At 30.8% G+C, this 19,252-nt stretch overlaps 1 protein-coding gene across 3 annotated transcripts in view; it reads right to left on the reverse strand.

Moving 5' to 3' along the window:
• LOC129232319 (NAD(P) transhydrogenase, mitochondrial-like) overlaps window positions 1-19,252 on the reverse strand; it is a 93,863-nt gene that overhangs the window by 13,371 nt on the left and 61,240 nt on the right. For all 3 annotated transcript variants that reach the window (XM_054866485.1, XM_054866478.1, XM_054866490.1), the window contains exons 4-11: window positions 18,064-18,251; window positions 16,411-16,566; window positions 14,001-14,205; window positions 10,927-11,136; window positions 9,151-9,240; window positions 6,501-6,770; window positions 3,408-3,653; window positions 671-916 (exon numbers count right to left, since the gene is read on the reverse strand). In XM_054866485.1, the coding sequence (XP_054722460.1) occupies window positions 671-916; window positions 3,408-3,653; window positions 6,501-6,770; window positions 9,151-9,240; window positions 10,927-11,136; window positions 14,001-14,205; window positions 16,411-16,566; window positions 18,064-18,251 (1,611 nt within the window). The remainder of the gene's footprint in view (window positions 1-670; window positions 917-3,407; window positions 3,654-6,500; window positions 6,771-9,150; window positions 9,241-10,926; window positions 11,137-14,000; window positions 14,206-16,410; window positions 16,567-18,063; window positions 18,252-19,252) is intronic.

Raw genomic sequence — 19,252 nt, forward strand, 5'->3', positions numbered from 1 at the left:
GGCAATACAGTAAACTCCCAATTATCTGCAGAATTGGGTGGCACAAGTGGCGATGATTATAAAAAATCACGGATAAACCACAAAAAGGCTTAAATGGGAGACAAATAAGGTAAAAACTGTCCTTTCTCAAAAACGTAGCAGTATTTATGCACAATACTTTCTTCAAACAGTGAAAGTATATAAAGTCCAGTAAAAATGTTTTGTATTTTTGCACAACAGAATTTAACACCAATGAAGAACAAGGGTATGTACGATGAAGAAAACATAAAAAATAAATAATTTAAAAAAACAAAAACTTTAGATTTACAAATTTTCAACAAAAAATAAAAAAATAAGTCAAAAACAAAAAATTTTTGCTGTTAAATTATATGTTCCTGATTTTTGATTGACTCGTGCATAATGGAGAGTTTACTACATCTGCAGAAATAAGTTTTTGAGATATTAGAAGATGTTTTAGTTTCAATACTAACAATAGGGAAATGATGGAATTAGACTTTTTTTTTCTTTTCAGCTGAAACCGAATAAACAAGCTTGTACAATAAAGCCAACGTACAATACATGACAAAAATGCAAAAAAAAAGAAAAGGAAAAATTTGCAGTTACTGCCCACGACAGTATTGTTATCATGCAAATAACTCACCAAAAAACATTTAAGTATAAAATATAATACCTTGAAGTTTTCCATAAGCGACTAATGAGCCACTGAATGTCACTCCTCCAATGAAGGTTCCCAAAAATAAAGCAGTTTTTATAGCATTTGCAGCTGGATCTACAGCAAAGGTTGGGTAGTCAACCATATATGTAGCTATACAAGTGAGGACAGCTGCCATTCCAACAAGACTGTGGAAAGCAGCTACCAATTGAGGTAGATCAGTTATTTCAATTTTCTTTGCAATGTATAAGCCCAGTGCTCCACCTATAAAATTAAATTAAAAATAAGGGATTATCAATGTTGAATATTAAAATCAAAAGTTTGATAGCATACGTCTCTTTTAAAACAAATAAAAAAACATATTTTGCTTTAAGAAATGATGTCAGCTAGCAAAAATAGCACTAAGTTGATAACTTAATTGTTATAGCTTGTAGCTGAAACAAACTTTCTTTTACAAAAGCAGGTGGTATGAGAAAGGGAAAATATCACCTATAGATGGATTAATCAACACACTCAAAAGCTCAATACTTGCTCCACTAACTTTTTATGTATACCATAAAATATAGAAAACAGAAAGAAATAATCATAGGCGTGTGCAGGGTTTCAAAAATGGGGGGTACCACTGTACTCAGTGTTGCCAGATGGTCAAATTCAGATTTCCCCAATTCCCTTCCAACTTTTCCCCAAAAAGCGATGTTTTCTATCAAAATTCCCCAAATTCAAAAATTATTTTTCCACTAATATTTTCATAAAATGAGTCGACTTCCTCTAATATTTTTGTCTCTTGGAAAAAAAAATTTCCCCCAAATAACCAAATTTTCTTATAAAATTCCCCAACTTTTTTTTCTTCCCATTTTTGCTTTTTTTTTTTTTTTTTTTGGTCTTCTTTATCTTTGTTTTGTTTTTATTTTTACTAATTATAAAGCTGAAAGTCTCTCTGTCCGGATCTCTCTCTCTCTCTGTGACGCGCATAGCACCTAGACCATTCGACCGATTTTCATGAAATTTGGCAAAGAATTAGTTTGTAGAACGGGGGTGTGCATCTTTAAGGGATTTTTCGAAAATTCGATTTTGTTCTTTTCTATTCCAACTTTACGAGCATTTTCTCGAGCAAAATTTTCATAAGATGGACGACTTAATTACCAAGTTATCATAATGCGGAATCGTGACGTAGGCAAACCCATTGGCGAGAAATTCATCATGCGTTATTTGTAAATATACCGGGGAACCAAAATACCTTTTAATTTAAGAACATTCTTCATCACACTTATTTTTGCCTGTTTCACGTATCAACTAGTTACTTACGTAGAAATATTAATGCGAATTCCGTAGCATCATATTCCACATAGTTCGAAATGCGAATTCCATAAAGTTGAGCAAAGCTAAACCAACGCTGTTTGATACAAACAATGTAACTACCAGATGTCAAGACGCGAATTTAAATACGAAAAAGTATTTTTTCCCCAGGTTTTCCCCAAGGAAAACATTTTTCCCTAAAGAATTCCCCTCAAAACCCATTTCCCCAAAATTTCCCCAGAGAGCACCAGATTTCCCCAAAATGGGGAAATTTCCCCCAATCTGGCAACACTGACTGTACTAGGAGGTTGAAATTACGCTTGAAAAGGCTCCCATACTTGCTCGCTTAAGGCAAATTTTCAAATATTGTGGGTAAAAAAGCCTTTTTAAAGCATATGAAGTAAGAAATTAATAAATCTAAAAATGTAAAATTTTAACCACTTTTGTATTAACTTTTATTTCTATGTGCTAATGGGGGTACCACGGTACCCCTGGTGACCCCCGTGCGCATGCCTATGGAAATAATTTAAAGAATAATGTTCACTATGACATAATAATGTCCTGTGTTGCACATGGTAGCAAAATTATAATATTATTTGTTGACTCAAATTTTAGACATGCCATTTGTGTTAACACTAACCCTTATGAATGATATGCTTTTGATTAATGAAACTTTATCATCTGTAGGTGAGCACAGATTTCAACAAACCGTGTCAACTATTATCTGATTATCCTGTTTAATATATGTGTTCACTTCTACATGTTCCCCCCCCCCTTTTCTTTTAAATAAAAATGAGCAGTTCAGCATTATCAATGAAGATACAAAAAAAAAAAGCTGAGTCTGCTTTACTTCAAACCCATTTAAACAAATTGCAAATTGTGGTAAGAAAACAGCAAAAATTGAATCAATACTTAGATAATGATGAAGTATGATTTTTAAAAGTTCCCTATGTGATGCAATGAAAAAGGGGTTGGTGAGCAGAAGCAAGCAGGGAGCGAAGTCTGCTTGTTTTTTTCTACTTCCCTAGTATAGTAGAATTGACCTATTTCTTCATTGAGTCATTAGAAATATAAATTTTGGCTTCAGGGATAAAAATTCACAATGCAGAAATCACAAAATTCTGCATTGCTAAACAGTTATTGAAAGAACAAATTAGATTATTATTTTTCAGTAAAGTAAGACCCTCTCCCACTTTTTTGCCATTAAAACACAGAAATTTTTTATTTGTACTCATTCATTATTATAGGTATAAGTACCTAACATAGCATTATAGGATATAACTATCACCCCTTACGTTTTTTTTTCTTTTCAAAACATATTTAAGCATACTTTTATGAGTTAAATTTTAAAAAGTTCAAGGAGCTTGGACTTTTTTACTCTCCTAAATTTGTACTCCAAGCTTGTCATTTTTTACAAACCCGGAGCAACTGGATAGATAAACTGAAATAAATAACTCACCAGATGCCATACTACCAACTATCTGCATAGCTAAATCTGGTGATATATCCATTATACCCAAGGTTGATATAATTCCAGATGATACACCAACCATCCCTAAAGCATTTCCTAGTCGTGACGTCTTTTGAGAAGCTAATCCAGCAAGAGCTCCAACACAGCACAATGAAGATCCCAAGTAAGCCATCTGGTGAATTTCTGGATAACCAGCAGCTGCCAAGGCAGCATAGCCTCCAACAAATGCAGTACCTGTTCAAAATAATTCTCCTTTTAAATCAAAACACAAATCATATTTTTACAATTCTAATTAATAGTCAAGAAGTTTGTTTTATCAATAAAAAATACATAAAAATGCACTACCTGTTCAAAATAATTTAACTTCTAAATCAAAACACAAATCACATTTTTACAATTCCAATTAATTGTCAAGAAGTTTGTTTTGTCAATTAAAAATACATACAAATGCAAAATAATAAAATCTTTTAAAACTATTAGAAGAAAATTATTTCGCTATTCCCGCACCTAATATTTTAAAACATAAAAAAATGCCCTAAATTAAAACTATTATTTTTTCAAGAAAGCAGCAGCAAAATCTAAGTCATCAACATCAGAAATGTAATATGAAAATACTACAACTTTTTTTTCAAACATTTTCAAAAGGAAGCTTTTTTTTCCTAACAGGAGCGTAGCGTTTCTTATGACAGCTGAACCTTAATAAAAATTATTCTACAACCATTGCGTTGAGATGTATGATACACTATATGACCAAAAATATTGAGATTTGCAAAAACTCATTTTTATGGATTACTCGAGAAATAAAGTTAATTGCTCTGTAATTTTTTTTCACATAAAAGTATACTCCAGCTGTCATTCCAATAAAAATTAAGTCTACGATTCATTTTAGGGGACCCGCAACAAATTGAGAAAACAAAAAAAGATTTTTGATCATCCTTCATAGTAAATAGCTGGGAATAAGCTATGAATTTCAGAAATAAGTTAACGAACTATGTGGAATTTATTTTCATATTTTCGTGTAAGTATCTCTTATACACACCAAGATATAGGCATTCCTTTCAAAAATAAAAATTTTATTTGAAGGTTCTCGTATCATAACACGCAGTTTTTCATCAAGCTTTACTAAACTTTCAGAATATTTGACAGCATACAAGAGAAACATGATAACAAAATTTGAAGTTAAGATATTGAAAATTTGGTGAAATATGATTGTTTACAAATGTTAAAATGCAATTTACAGGTTTGTTAAATTCCTTCACCGTTAGCTCACTTGTTTTTCTTTACAAAGTGATTCATTGTAATACCAAATTTTATGCTTTATTAAGCAATTAAATTTTCACTGAGCACTAGAGAAAGATAGCAATTTATAACCTTCAAAATCCAAATCGCAAGTAGATCCAGCAACTCAATTAAATTCCAGCTCGATATTATTAAAGTTAAAGTTATCAGCGATCTAATGAGCTGAAGTTCAATAATTTTTGGATAGGCAATGAATCGTAAGAGGTCGTTCGAAAACCAGCAAAATTTTCCTGTTATCATGCAGAGTGATTTATGATAAAAACAGATGATTTGCGAACAATCCCTAAGATTTGGTGTCTATCCAAGAATTATTGAAATTTGGCTCATTAGATCGCTCATAACTTTTTAAATTTTAAAGATATTTAGTTGGAATTTTAGTATGAGTTGCAGGATCTATCTGGACTTTGGATTATGAAGGTTATAAATTGCTTTCTTATGCTTATGAACAGTGAAAAATTAATTGCTTCTAACATTTATATTTCATTAAATTTTCAATCTTTTAATTTCAAATTTTATTATTATGTTTCCCTTGTATGCTGTTAAATATTCTAAAAGTTTAGTAGGGTTTGACAGAAAGCTCTACATCATGTTATGAGCCGAAAACCTTCGAATAAAATTTGTATTTTTGAAAGAAATGCTTATATCTCAGTGGGTATAAGAGATACTTTTACAAAAATATAAAAATAAATTGTACATGGTTCGTTAACTTATTTCTGAAATTTATAGCTTATTCTCAGCTATTTTCAAAAACCTATTTGTTTTCTCAATATGTTGCTGGTCCCTAAATAAATAGTAGATTTAATTTTTATTGGAAAACGACAGCTCGAGTATACCTTTTGTGAGAAAAAAATTACAGAGCAATTAGTCTCTAATTTCTCGAGAAATCTATAAAAAATTATTTTTTAAAAGGGTCCCAATATTTTTGGTCATATAGCATATATAGTAAATAGAAACATTTACTTTTCATACTGAAAATAAAAATAATATAAAAAATGCAATTTACAAGTTTGTTGAATTCCTTCAACCTTAGCTCACTTGTTTTTCTTTAGAAAGGGATTCCTTGTAATAGAGTTGCCAGTTAACAATAAAGGGGGTCCCAAAATTAAGGCAAGATTTGAATTTGCCGCCATTTTTGACGTAAGCTGTTGTCAGCCATGAAAACAGATTAATTTGACAGCTGAGAGTTTAGGGTTAGTAAAAATGGAGTGTTATGCTACCATACATGCCAGTGAAACAATTCAATTACTGTATGAGGAATTAGAGTCCTGGTTGTGTACTGTCTCGTTTTGGTGACCAGAATTGGCACCCTAAATAGTGTAATTTAACATCATTAGATTTCATCTTATGGGGTAATTCGAAGTCAAAGTTCTATGTCAACAAGCCCACAACCACCCGTGGAGTACCGTGTTGCAATATGAAACGCCCATAACAGCTAATGCTAGATCAGCCTCAACTTTCATCATTTTTGAAACAAATGGTTATATAATGAAAATGCATTGTTGTGTCGTATAATGCTTTATTTTTGATAACCCTAAACTCTCAGCTGTCAAATTGTTCTCTTTTCAGGGTTGCCAACAATTTTCTATAAAAATGGCAGCAAATTCAAATCTTGCATTAATTTTGGAACACCCTTTCCTATGCGAGGTATTCCTGCATATATAACAAATAAAATAAGAAAATTGTAATGCACAAGTCATGCATACACACACAACACTATTTTTAATAACACTTGAAACATTTATGTAAATGTTGCTTTTTTAACATGAAGAAAACTAACATTACCTGGTATCCCATACAGGTAGTTATATTCTGGAGGGTCTGTAGAACGTCTGAACATATCAAGCATTCTCTTAGTAACAAGAAATCCACCACAAATGTTAATTGTAGAGAGAAATGTGGCACCTGCACCAAGAGCTTGAGGCAATGTGTGAGGCAGAACACCACCTCCCATCAATAACAATCCTCCAACTGCAGTTATGCCAGAAATAGCATTTGTTACTGACATTAGTGGAGAATGAAGAGCTGGAGTTACACCCCACACAGTATGGTAACCTGAATAGAAATTCAAACTATATCTTAATACACAGAACAAACATTATAGACGTAAAATAGAGTCCAGTTACTATCTGATTATGTATATATAAGTAATTTCATTTAATTCTATTTACATATTTGTGTGAAAAATAATTTATTTCTGAAGATGTTTCAAGACTATGTTTATGCTCATTTTTGTAAAATTACTAATGACACTGATATTTAAAAAAGGTTATAAACAAACACTCATAACATTTTGAGCTTCTAATTGCATACTAAGAATATGGATATGTTTCCTAGAAAAAGTCATTCACTAACCTTCTCCCCATCAGGAAATTCTTTTTCTTTTCTTATTGGCTTTCAGAAGGGGCAGTATTTATTTCCGTGAAATGGTTTTCCAAGTGTTGTTTGATTTTTTGTTCTTCAGAAAAGACAAAATATTTTTTTCCCTTATGTATTTACTTTTCAATTTTTCTGCTTTGATTCATCAATATGCACTGACAGGAAAGCTTCATAGAAAAGTGAAGAGCTACACCAAGAAATCCTTTTACATCTACGTACTCTCCAGATCTTGCAAATTCTCATTTTCACTAAAACCTCTCATTGCAAAATTGTTTGATGGGAAAAAAGTTCAAAAATGAAGGTGATGTCAAAACAGCAATACTTTAGTTCTTTGCTTTAAATACAAGTAGTTTTTCAAACGTGAATTTTCAAATTTCCATCATGCTGGCAAGAAGTCAGAAGCAATGATGGAACAGTAAATATTGTTATATGTATTAAAAACTGCACCATTCCTTTCTTCTTCACAAATGGGCATTTTTTTTTTATGATTGTAATACATCAATTGTGCATAAATTAAAATAAATTGAAGTGTACAGCTCTTTACCAGGAAAATTCCTCTTTTTGCTAACATGGTAACTTTAAATTTAAGTACTTCATTGAAAGATATTTTTAACAAGTATGACAGCTACTTTAGCAATGCTTTGGTTTTTATGATAAAACATATGGGTAAAAAGTATACTAACTGAACTACAAAGCAGAAATATGTGTATATTAATAGCGATTGCCTTAATTTATGATGATAGTAAAAAGGCTAAAACAAAGAAACCTAGTACGTATATTATACAAAATGGTAAACTAAACATTTTTTTGCACAGGATAAACTGTTTAGAGACATTTCAAATAAACAATATATAAATTAAAAGTTTCTTAAAGTGCTTTCTTCCAAGTCACTTAAAAGTTTTTCAACTTTTGATAAAATGCAAAACAAAAAAAAAAAAAACAGTATTCTGGGAATTTTCTGCTCAAAAAAGCATTTGAAAAATATCCGAGATTGAAAAAAATAATAACCTTTTTAAAAAATCAAGCAAATATCATAAAAGTTATTTCTATTTAATTCACTTTAAACTTTCAGTTTCTTCTTGATAGGAACAAGAAAACTAAAAAAAAATGGGAACAAAAGATTTTAAAATTTACCAAGATGGCAGAGCATTTCCAAGCACCTGAAAAAGAATCAGGTTAACTTTTACAGTAAAAACTCGGAATTTATAATGCCTCAACAAGAATCCCTATAGGGATTTCACTCTAGCATGGATTTTTCATTTCTTTTATGTTTAACGTTTTAACTTTTATAGACTGACTTTTCATGTACGATTTTTGGCAAGTGACATCAACTAAAGATATCAAACGCATCTATGCATAAGATTCCTACATTGCCCTATAAAATAATTCTTTTAATACACAACTTAGGGAACTTTTGGGTTGATTCTCAAAATGGCAGTGAATTGAGTCCAAGCCAAATTTTGAGCTTGGGGAAGTTTCTACATTTGTGAGTCAGATACAGATAAGAATAAGAGAAGAAGAGCTTATGACAGAAAAATATTTTAGCTTCCATTTAAAAAAGTATTTCAAATTACAAAATCTTTCACAAAGCTACTAGAAATAACAACAAAAGGATGTAAGTATTTGGTGAAAAAAAAAGATTCACAACACATAATGTTTCAATTTAGTATAGAATGAGTAAAGGTATACAAAGACAGAAAATAACTAAAAAGAAAAGATAGAAAAAATTATCTATTTAAACAATCAGGAATTCTTATAATTAAAAACAAGACTTAATGAGAGCAAGGACAAAACTACATTAGATAGCTAAAGAATCATGACATGGGATAGGAACATAAAAGCATATATATATATGGCACATTTAATAACAATTTAAAGAAATACAGTATATTCTGAAGAAAAAATGAGAAATTTTCAAGTTGTAAGAAGCAAAAATGGTTAGTAAGAAAATTTTCAGCTTCTCTTTATAGCAGTACTAAAAAAATACGAACTTATAATTTGTTATAGACAACCAAGTAACTGTAAAGTGTACATAACTTTGCTTGAATGTGCTTACCTACAATACCAGAGAGTCCAAATGTTGTCATCATTGTTGTAAATGCAGGATTTGGAGAAACAATGCCAAGGCCCAGTAAAGTAGATAAGCCTGGAGGGAAAAATTGATAATATTTCTAAATTATTCATAATATGAGCATAAACTTTCAACAAATTAAAATTTTCTTGTGAAGACTAAATATTCACAAATATTCTATTTGCTGCAGAAAAGAAGAATAACTTTAAGACTTGCAAAGCCAAAATTTAAGACTCCATATAGTTTTTTGTAAAATATTCGGTATTTGTAAGAGTCATCTATTGCAAAAAGAAGACTGCTAAAAAAATATAATTGATAATTTTTATTTGCATTTTCAATATACAGTAATAGTGATTGATCATGGTTCAATTTTGGTTAAAAATTACTCAACATATCGTCAACTCATAGCAACCGTAAGACATCTAATCCCAGAAACAATAGTAGGATATCCTACAGTTGTTCTGAGGTGATCATATATAATGAGGTCGGAGGCATTTTTGGAACAAAAACTACACTTGTTGAGACTTGTCGGAAAGATAAAAGTAGTTCACAACGAACACCTTAAGGTGCTTTGAGAAAAGCATTTATCCGGTTGTCCAACAAACAGAAATCGGATGTTAAATTTATCTTTTCACGATTTCTACAAATGTTATTAATGCATATCCAACTTCATAACTCCAGAAGCCTTCATGTTTAGAAGCAAACTTATACCAGCATCAATTCACTCAATAGATGAAATTCCGCTTTGAGGTCATTTCGCAGTATTTTGGACAATTATGTGAGTCCGTAACGAGACTTTTTTTGCCATAACTATTTAATTCACTGTTTGATTAACACATTATTTTATTTAGAGTTTGTCCTACTGACACAAATTCAAATCTATTTAAATATTGTGCTAATCAGACAGTAAATTAAATAGTTATGACAAAAAAAAAGTGTCATATTACAGACTCTACATTTCTCCAAAATACTGTGAAATGGCCTTTTCCTTTACACATTTTCATATTATAATGAGTTTTTATGCCATTTCTCACAATCAGCTTTTGAATCAAGTACCTTTTTATGCCTCTTTTAACCATAGAATTTTGTACAAAACATTTGGTTAACAGAAACATGCCAAAAAAAATAATATTAAGTCCACGTAAATGTCAGATTTATGAATACCCAAAAATTAAAGCTCTAATTGACCCTACTAGAAACTAACTACCCTAGAATCTAAATCTAAAATATTATTTCCGTAGAAGAAAACATCACAGATGACAAGCTCTGAAGGAGATGTTGATAAATAAGTCCAAAAAGTCTTGAAATACCAAAACGAATTACAAATGCTGAAATGCATGTTTAAAGCATTAGCCTGAAAGCTTCCCTCAAAAGTGCAAGTACAAACAATTTATAATTAATTGTTAAGGTTTGCTAATGTTAATTAACAGTTTATAGAAATTTTAAAGCAAAAAATCTTTTTGAATCTAATTTCATGAAAATATAGGGGAAATTGCTGATTGTTTTACTAACAATGGAGCAGTTATGTATCTGTGCTAAAAATTTCTCATTTATGTAATAAGATTGATGTTATCAATTAATTAATGTTAGGAATAGGTTTAGGCCTTTGACTAATCGCAATCAGTTCAGTATACCACAACACAAATCGAAAAAAGGATTAGCATCAAAATTTGGGAGGATAACACAAGAGCAGAGTCCTTTCTCTCTTCTCATTTTATCAATCTGTTAAATTAAAAAAGAAATTTCAGATACGTCACATACCTGTAGTATACATCAATGAATCTTTCAAAGTCACATTGAAGTAATTAGGTTCTGGGGGCGGTACCTTAGCAGGAGCAGCAGGTTGGGCAGTCACTGGAACAGGACTTTCTTTTGGGCGAGGAGGTGGCCACATAAGTTTGCCATCATAATGCACAATAGATCCACGAACAACTTCATCTGATAGGTCAATGTTGAAGTGATCCTTTTGACCTGGAAAATTAAATACAACACATTTGAAAGATGTATAAAGAGCTGTTGTTGGTTAATGATCCACTCATACAAATAAAAAGTGCAATATGAATGGAATAATTAACAATGCGAGGGCATCTCCCGAAAACCAATTTTATAAGCAAAACAAATTTTTGATTATAATGCAATGTAAAAGAAAAGAAACTTTGAGCTGAAACATAAGTTATGAAAAAGTAAACTTAAATAATTCATAGTCAATGTAATTCTACTACAGTGAAGCATTGTTCATACATTTTTGAAGAGTTTGTATGAAAAAAGTGTACAAATAAAAAAACGTATATTAGGTATAAGATAATGTGTATTAGACTCTGAAAGGACCAATTCAAAAAACATATAAATTGATAAAAACGTATAAAAGAGAAACATATAAATGGTTCTTCAGTGTGTGTTGTAAATCAAAGCATGAAACTTTCGTCATACAGAATTTCATTGAAAGAAGTGATTAGAAGAATTCATGCTTTATAGTTTTAAATCTGATAATCATGGCAAGCTTAGTGATATATCGCCAAGTGTTTGCCAAATTATAACACCACTTGAGTTTGCATTGAAATTAGCAATGATTTCTCCCCACCCCAAAATAAAGGTGTAAAAGACCCCTTTGGAACACCTGAATGCAACCAAAAAGGGAGGTGCACAATAGACTCCACTAGGAGTCTACGTACCAAATTTCAACTTTCTAGGACATACCGTTCTTGAGTTATACGATAACATATGCACATATGTACGTCACGAGAAAACTCATTGTAATTAACTCAGGAATCTTCAAAGTGGTTATTTCGAATGTCTAAACATTCTTAGGCACTTATCCACGTGTGGTCGGGTTGAAAAAAAAACTCAGCATTCTTTTGGGGGTGAGCAAAATGGAAGTTAAGGCCGATTTTTGAGTGAGAAGTTTTTCGCGAATACAATACTTCCTTTTTTGTAAAAAGAAGTAAAAAATACCTTTACATTGCAATGTAGATAAATATAGTTAAAATACAAATACATCATTATCAAACATTTTTGAAAAAAAGTGTTTGCTTTTAAAATGTTCTTTCTAGAGAGTTTGCTATATTTTTTCAACATTAACGTCAAAGACATAGACTTGCAGCTAGTGATGTAAAATACCCGGGTATTTATTTTTAGGGGTAAATACCCAGGGTATATACCCGGGTAAATACCCAAAACGGGTAAATACCCGGGTATTTATTTCAAGAATTTATATTCATCTAAAATACTTTTCTGTATGTATTCCATTATGTATATATACAACCAACCATATACAAAACAATAAATTTTTGCCCAAAAATTGTATTTTGATCACATAAAGAATTATTGTGTGAAACAGCTTAGCAATCTAATATGATATTCACATTAAATGTGTTGGATATGCCTAATCAATGTTGATAGCCAAATTTCAGATGTAAAAAGCCATTCTACAAAAAGAAAAAAGCTTAACCGGTTACAAAAAAAAGCAAACATCAATTTTTTAAGGTCCTAGTCTTTTATAACCCAATAATATGTCCCTGCATGACATCAAAATGTAACGAAATGTTGCTCAATTTATTATTACAATTTATTTACTTATATCTTATGCAGAAATTTCCTCCAAACTTAGTTCAATTGTTCAGGTGTATTCTGTATCACACACACACATATATATACACACACACACACACACATAATATACATAAACATTTAAAATTTTTAATCTTTTATTTTAGGGTTTATGTTTAAAAAAGATAATAGTCATCTTTTAATACTACCTAAAAATTTTTTGCAAAATGCGCAATTATTAGGGGATTTACCCTGCCTTCGGATAAATACCCAAAAAAATATTTACCTTCCCACCCTACAGAGGAGCAAATGCAAATGAGCAAGGCAACAGAAAAGAAAATTTTGCTTTTTTTTTTTTTTTTTTGTTTATTAATGTGAAAACTGTTTCTATATTTTCCATGATATCACTTAAATATCAATAAAATAAATAACACCATAGTTTCTTAATGACTTCTCAGTTTATTCTTCCAAACATCCCTCATGCTTCCTTTTTTTTTTTTCATTTTGGATATGACTAACCTAGATTGTGATTTTGAAATCCAGAAGTTCATAATGAATTGCTTATACTTCTCCAATTATGACATTGAAAAGAAAGGTTCTTTGGTTCACGATATGTTTCTTTCATGATTTCATCAAGTCTTCCAATAAAAAATGTTATAAACTGTGTAATACATATGTATATATCAGTTTTACCAATTATTTCATGTTTAGATTTAAAAAAAATAAATTCTCATTCGCTTTTTTGCATTTTTTATTAAATACCCAGTTTTTGGATATTTACCCAGGCCTTGGGTAAATACCCAAAAAATATTTACCTACCCGCTGGGTATTTACCCGATCCACATCACTACTTGCAGCTGAATGCATAGCTGCCTTTTTGGAACTAAAAGATAGAATACTATTAATAGAATTCATCACCAGAGATATGGTCATATTTGAATTCTCATCAATGTTACATTTTATTGAACATTCTCCTTAACTACAAGATAAAAACACAATAACTAACTCACAATATGAGGGCTTAAATATTAAAATTTAAGCATCTAGTTGCAAAAAGTGGCGATAGGTAGATGAAATAGGATCAGTACATTGAAATATAAACTTATTTAGTACAAAAACTTTACTTAAAAAAAGCCAATGAATTATCCAATTTCGGTTTAAAAAATTGAATTGCAACACCATTACATTTTGTTTCTCACATTAAGAGAACATATTCAGATTTCAAGATGTTTTATCAAGATTAAACTTTTCAAAGTTCACAAAAACCAAAATCTTCAGAAGATGCTTACCAATGGATAAAAGAAATTTTGAAATATTGTTGGCATATAATGTTGATGATTGTGTAGGCAATCGACTGGGAAGATCTGTATACCCAATGTGTATGACTCCATTGTGTATAGACAATTCTCCTGGACGTGTGGTTTCGACATTTCCACCAGCTTCAGATGCCAAATCTACAATCACAGATCCAGGTTTCATTGACTCTACCATTGCCTAAGGAAACATTTAAAAAATTACATAAAATTGTTCTAAATGAATACTATGTTAAAATAACCTGTTACTTAAATGTTACTCTATGATATTTACCATGTATTGTGTAAAAACAATACTGATAAAAGAATAAAAAGAAACCAAAATATTTACAAGAAATCTGAAGAAAAATCATTACATTTAATACCTACTAGGGATTGCCATACTGGTATACCAGAATACCGAATACCTGTATTCCAAGCAATTTTGTGATTTCGAAATACCGGTATTTGCTGAGGTAAAATACTGGTATTTTCGGTATTTGCTGAAATTAATCAATATTTTTAATTAAAGAGTTTTCAGTTTAAATATGTACTTTTTTTTTGAAATGTACATTTCTTTTTCCATGATACAGAACCAAAATCAATCAACTGATGTAGAAATTTGGCTTCAAAAGTATGAACTAATAGAATACCATTAAATAAAAATAGCAAAATAATGCAAAATGATATTTTCATTACTCTACTAAGATAGTTAAATGAATCGCATTTTCGTGAGCTTATGTACACCATGTTTTATTTTTTCCATTTCACTGACCACTCACTTTCCCTTTTGTGGAAGTTTATTTCGAGTGTAATTTTGAATGTGTTTTTACTATAAATATTTTGTTCCAACCATCAACTGCAGTGATACTTTAAAATATATATACAGTAAAACCTCGTTACAACGCTACCAATCCAATACAATGATAATCCCTCTACTACGATAATATTTTGTGGTCCCGGTGAACTCGCATAGGCATTAATGTTATCCTCCTCTCAATATTGCAATATTCTCTACTGCAATAAACCCCTGTAAAATGTTTTTTTTTTTCAATTTTCAACCCCCTTTATTACGATAATTTAGTTTTCAAATAATGAAAAATGTCTTATTTTATCAACTTTTGCCCTTTTTTTCCATTTTTCTGACAAGAGAAGATTTACTGCTTATTGTATACTTATTGCCTTTGACACTGCAGTCTTAAAAGTGGCTTCAAAAGATGAGGGAAACGAATATCCCAATAAATGGACCCTTGTTATGTGCACAAGCACGGAAATTCGCAGTAATGCCAGGAAACGAAATTTTTAAAGCTATAGATGGCTAATGCATTTTCGGGATCACCTTGGAATAACTTTCCAGGAAATTCACGGAGAGAAAAAATCTGCTAATATTGGAAAAGTACCGTCCCTCAAAGAAAAATTACAACTAGCTATAAATTCAAAAAAAAAAAATAATAAATAAATAAATAAATAAAATAATGAAATTAATAATACATACAATACAAAAGAAATACACACACACCTGCACACAAAAGGATTTATCCAAAAATAACACGCACAAGACTAAATTATTTGAAGATGGAAAGCTAAGATGAAGTATTATTTCAAGATGAAGGAGGCAACCACAGGAGGTGTATCGCGCATTGTTAACAGCACCAGCGGCATGCGTGAATTCAGAATGAGTATTTTCAACTGTGCAGGAAAGTTGTGGACTAAAATAAGTTCCAGGCTTAGAGATAATATAATAGATGCATTATGTTTCTTACTATTGTTGATTTTTCATTATGACATTTGTACTTTCATTTGTTCACAATACGTTTTAGAAATAATACAATTTTCACACAAAACTATGAAATGTGGCAACCAAACAATATGTTTTGGGTCATTTTTTGAGAAATTTCTAATACCAGTAATATTACCGATATTCCAGTATCACGTTTTAAAAATACCGGATACAGGTATTGAATTTTTGGTCCAGTATTGCAATCCCTAATACCCACAAAATAACTAATGATTTAGAAAGGATTTGAAATTAGTTGTTATCTATGCCTTGCCAGCAATAATTTCAATGATACAATCGAATATTTTGAAGTAGACAGCATATTTGATAAGAAATAAATAAGTACCTATGTATAGAGAAGTAAAAGGAAATCAACAACGTTTTACTGATCTTATCACTTCAGTACTACAACTAGAGAAATTCTGAGATCAAAAACATATTGGTAGTAATCTGCTAATTTATAAGTTAAAACACTGCTGATTTCCTTTAAATCATATTTGGTCACTAGTTTTTTTATTATATTTCAACATAACAAATTAAAAGAAGCAACATTTTGAGTTTTCTACACAAGTCGCATAACTCTCTCTCGGTCTCTAACCAAAATATAATTCCGAAATTCCGCTTCCTTACCCTGGAAATAAGCTTAGGTGCTGGTTTTCCGGGTATAAGAGCTGTGGTGATGAGAACATCAATTTCCTTACACTGTTTAGCAAACAAAGCCATTTCAGCTTCAATAAATTCTTTGGACATTTCTTTAGCATATCCTCCAACACCTTCACCAGTTTCCTGAAAAAAAAAGTACATCTCAAAACATGAAATGCAAAAACAATCATACATAGCATGAAATAAAGGCTCCGGTTATGTGGCCTACTAAAGATGGATAATGTTTTGAGCTCAAGTAAGTAAACTGCATTAAATACCACATGCATAAAATTTTGTTGTTTCAAAACTATTTTGAAAGAAAAAAAACTTTTACATTACTTCAGTTTATCCATTGAAAATATTTTTAATCCATACGATAATTTCATCAAAATGAAAATATATTCAAAGGTAAAAGATCTTACAACCATAGCATAATGAATACAGGTAAATCTATACCTATATAATATCATGAATTTCATAAAGAATAATTTTACTGATATTTTTTTAAACTCATTACTACACAAAAAAATCGTTTTTGTTTCTCAAGCCTGTTTCACCTGTTTCTTATACAGACGAGCCATCTGTATGTATAAATGAAGCTAAGCCGGTCTGGGGTATTGTTCATAGATAGTTTAAAGAGAGGCATTTCTCTGTTCTCAATCCAACAATTCATATTTTGCAAATGATAATCTGTGAAGTAGTATTCTGCTTTAGGTAGATGTTGTAAAAAGGCCTGAAATGTGTTCAGTAAGACAGGTTCAGCAAGTCTGATACCCTATTTTGTGTATAGATTCTGATAACAGGTTAAATGTATTTGCTGGGTCTTAGGCTGTTTTGGTTGAGTCGGTCTGTGGCTCTTTAGAAGCTTTCCCAAGATTTGCTGATACCCCCCGGAGTGCTCCCAAAAACACAGTGCAGATTTTTTTGTGTGTACCTCCAGTGGTTTAATTTTGTTTATTAAGAACAAGAACTAGAGTGTGTACATTGTACATGGTGCTGCTCATAGCATAATTCTTTGTAATTAGTGTCTAAGTGATAAAAATTCTAAAAGTTGTAAAGAAAGCATGGACTGGGATAAGCATGTATTATCTTAATAAAATAAACAAAGCTTGGAAACAAACCCAAATCAATAAACAACGTATTTTAAAATTAAAGTACTAAAACACAATGCTCATAATTTCAACAAAAAGATGGATTTAAAGTTACAAATTAATGTCAACAATATGAAACCAAAAATACATTCACGTGATAAAGAGTTCTGCTTATTTTTATTATTTTGTGCCAAAAATTAAAAATAGATTAAGATGGTCAAAAACTACAAAAAAAAATAATAATAATTAAGGTTGGTAAAAACAAACAATGTCAAGCTTTTAAATTTTTAATAGAACAAGTTAAAAAAAGATAAGCCACAAAAAAATAGGAAAAGAAAGATTGCCTTATTATATCTAGAAAAAAAAAATCTATATAAATCAATGTCAATGAAATCAAAATAGCAAATTAATATCTGACTTATGAAATCAAAATAAAATACTTAGCAAACTATCAAAAACCAAATCAATAAACAGTAACACGAATGATACCTGTCTCTTTATGATGATGTTCATATATTTAAAAGAAAGAATTAGTAAGACATATATTTACCTTGACATTTACTTCTAGAAATTCAGCACCAAATGACTCTACTTGCTCTTTCACAGCAGCTCGGGTATCAAAGGCTCTAACTATAGCCCCCATATTCTTTGCAGTTCCAATAGCTGACAAACCTGCAACACCTCCACCGATAACTAACACTTTGGCAGGTGGAACTTTGCCTGCTGCTGTTATTTGGCCTACAAGAAAAAGTATGGAAAGCTTTTCTTTTTTTTTTTTGGGGGGGGGGGCTAAAAACTCTTTAACATTTTTTAAGGCAACATTAATTTTTCAAACCTTACTGGATGAATAGAATTTTCACAAAAGGGTTCTTTTGAAAATTAATTCTAACTTACGTTCAGGTTATAAATACAGTGAAACCCCTCTATTACGGACACTAACGGGACAAACTTTTTTGTCCGTAAGAGAGGGGTGTCCGCTTTACAGAGGTTTTTTTAATTTAATTAACTTTAGTTATTTGTTTATGTTTTTTGAAATCTTAAATGAAATATGTGTGAATTCTACTCTTTCATATGCATAGATTTTTTTTAATTTACTAGTTTTTACCAACATATACATAATAAACAATTATTTTATCAGGTTAAATTCAAATATTACAGTTTTGCACACTCAAAGAGATTTAAATAACAGGTTCGCATAAAAATTACATACCTAATTTGTACTTTTAAAAAATTGTTCGATTGATGTCTGTTGATATGTTTTGATCGATGAAAGTCTTTCATTTTCGAAATGTATGTTAAGTTCTTGTACCAAGTCTAGTCCTTTAGGATCGTTGTGTTTAATTGAAAATTCCCTGAGTCCATCTAATACGCTTAAAGCTTCGTTAACATTTTTAATTGTTTTAACGTCTTCTTTTACAGACAGTTCATCTTCATCGTCATCCTCAACTGTATGATCTTCGTTAATTTCGCGCACTATGTTTCAATTTCTGTTTCGCTTTCTTCAGTGAAAACTTGGTCGTCGATGGGAGCATAGTCTTCAGCGGTCACATTTTTGAACCCTGCTTGTTGCATTAACGACTGCAAATCGGATCCATCATTGTCACAATCAACTTCGTTGTCAATTTCCTCTGTGGCAGATCCTTTTTTGAATCCAACGCGATTAAAGCAACATACTATTGTTTCTTTTTTAACTTCCTTCCATGCGTGCTTAACCCAGCTGATTGCATCTAACACATCAA

Source organism: Uloborus diversus, chromosome 1, assembly GCF_026930045.1.
Source record: "Uloborus diversus isolate 005 chromosome 1, Udiv.v.3.1, whole genome shotgun sequence".
Lineage (NCBI taxonomy): Eukaryota > Metazoa > Arthropoda > Arachnida > Araneae > Uloboridae > Uloborus > Uloborus diversus.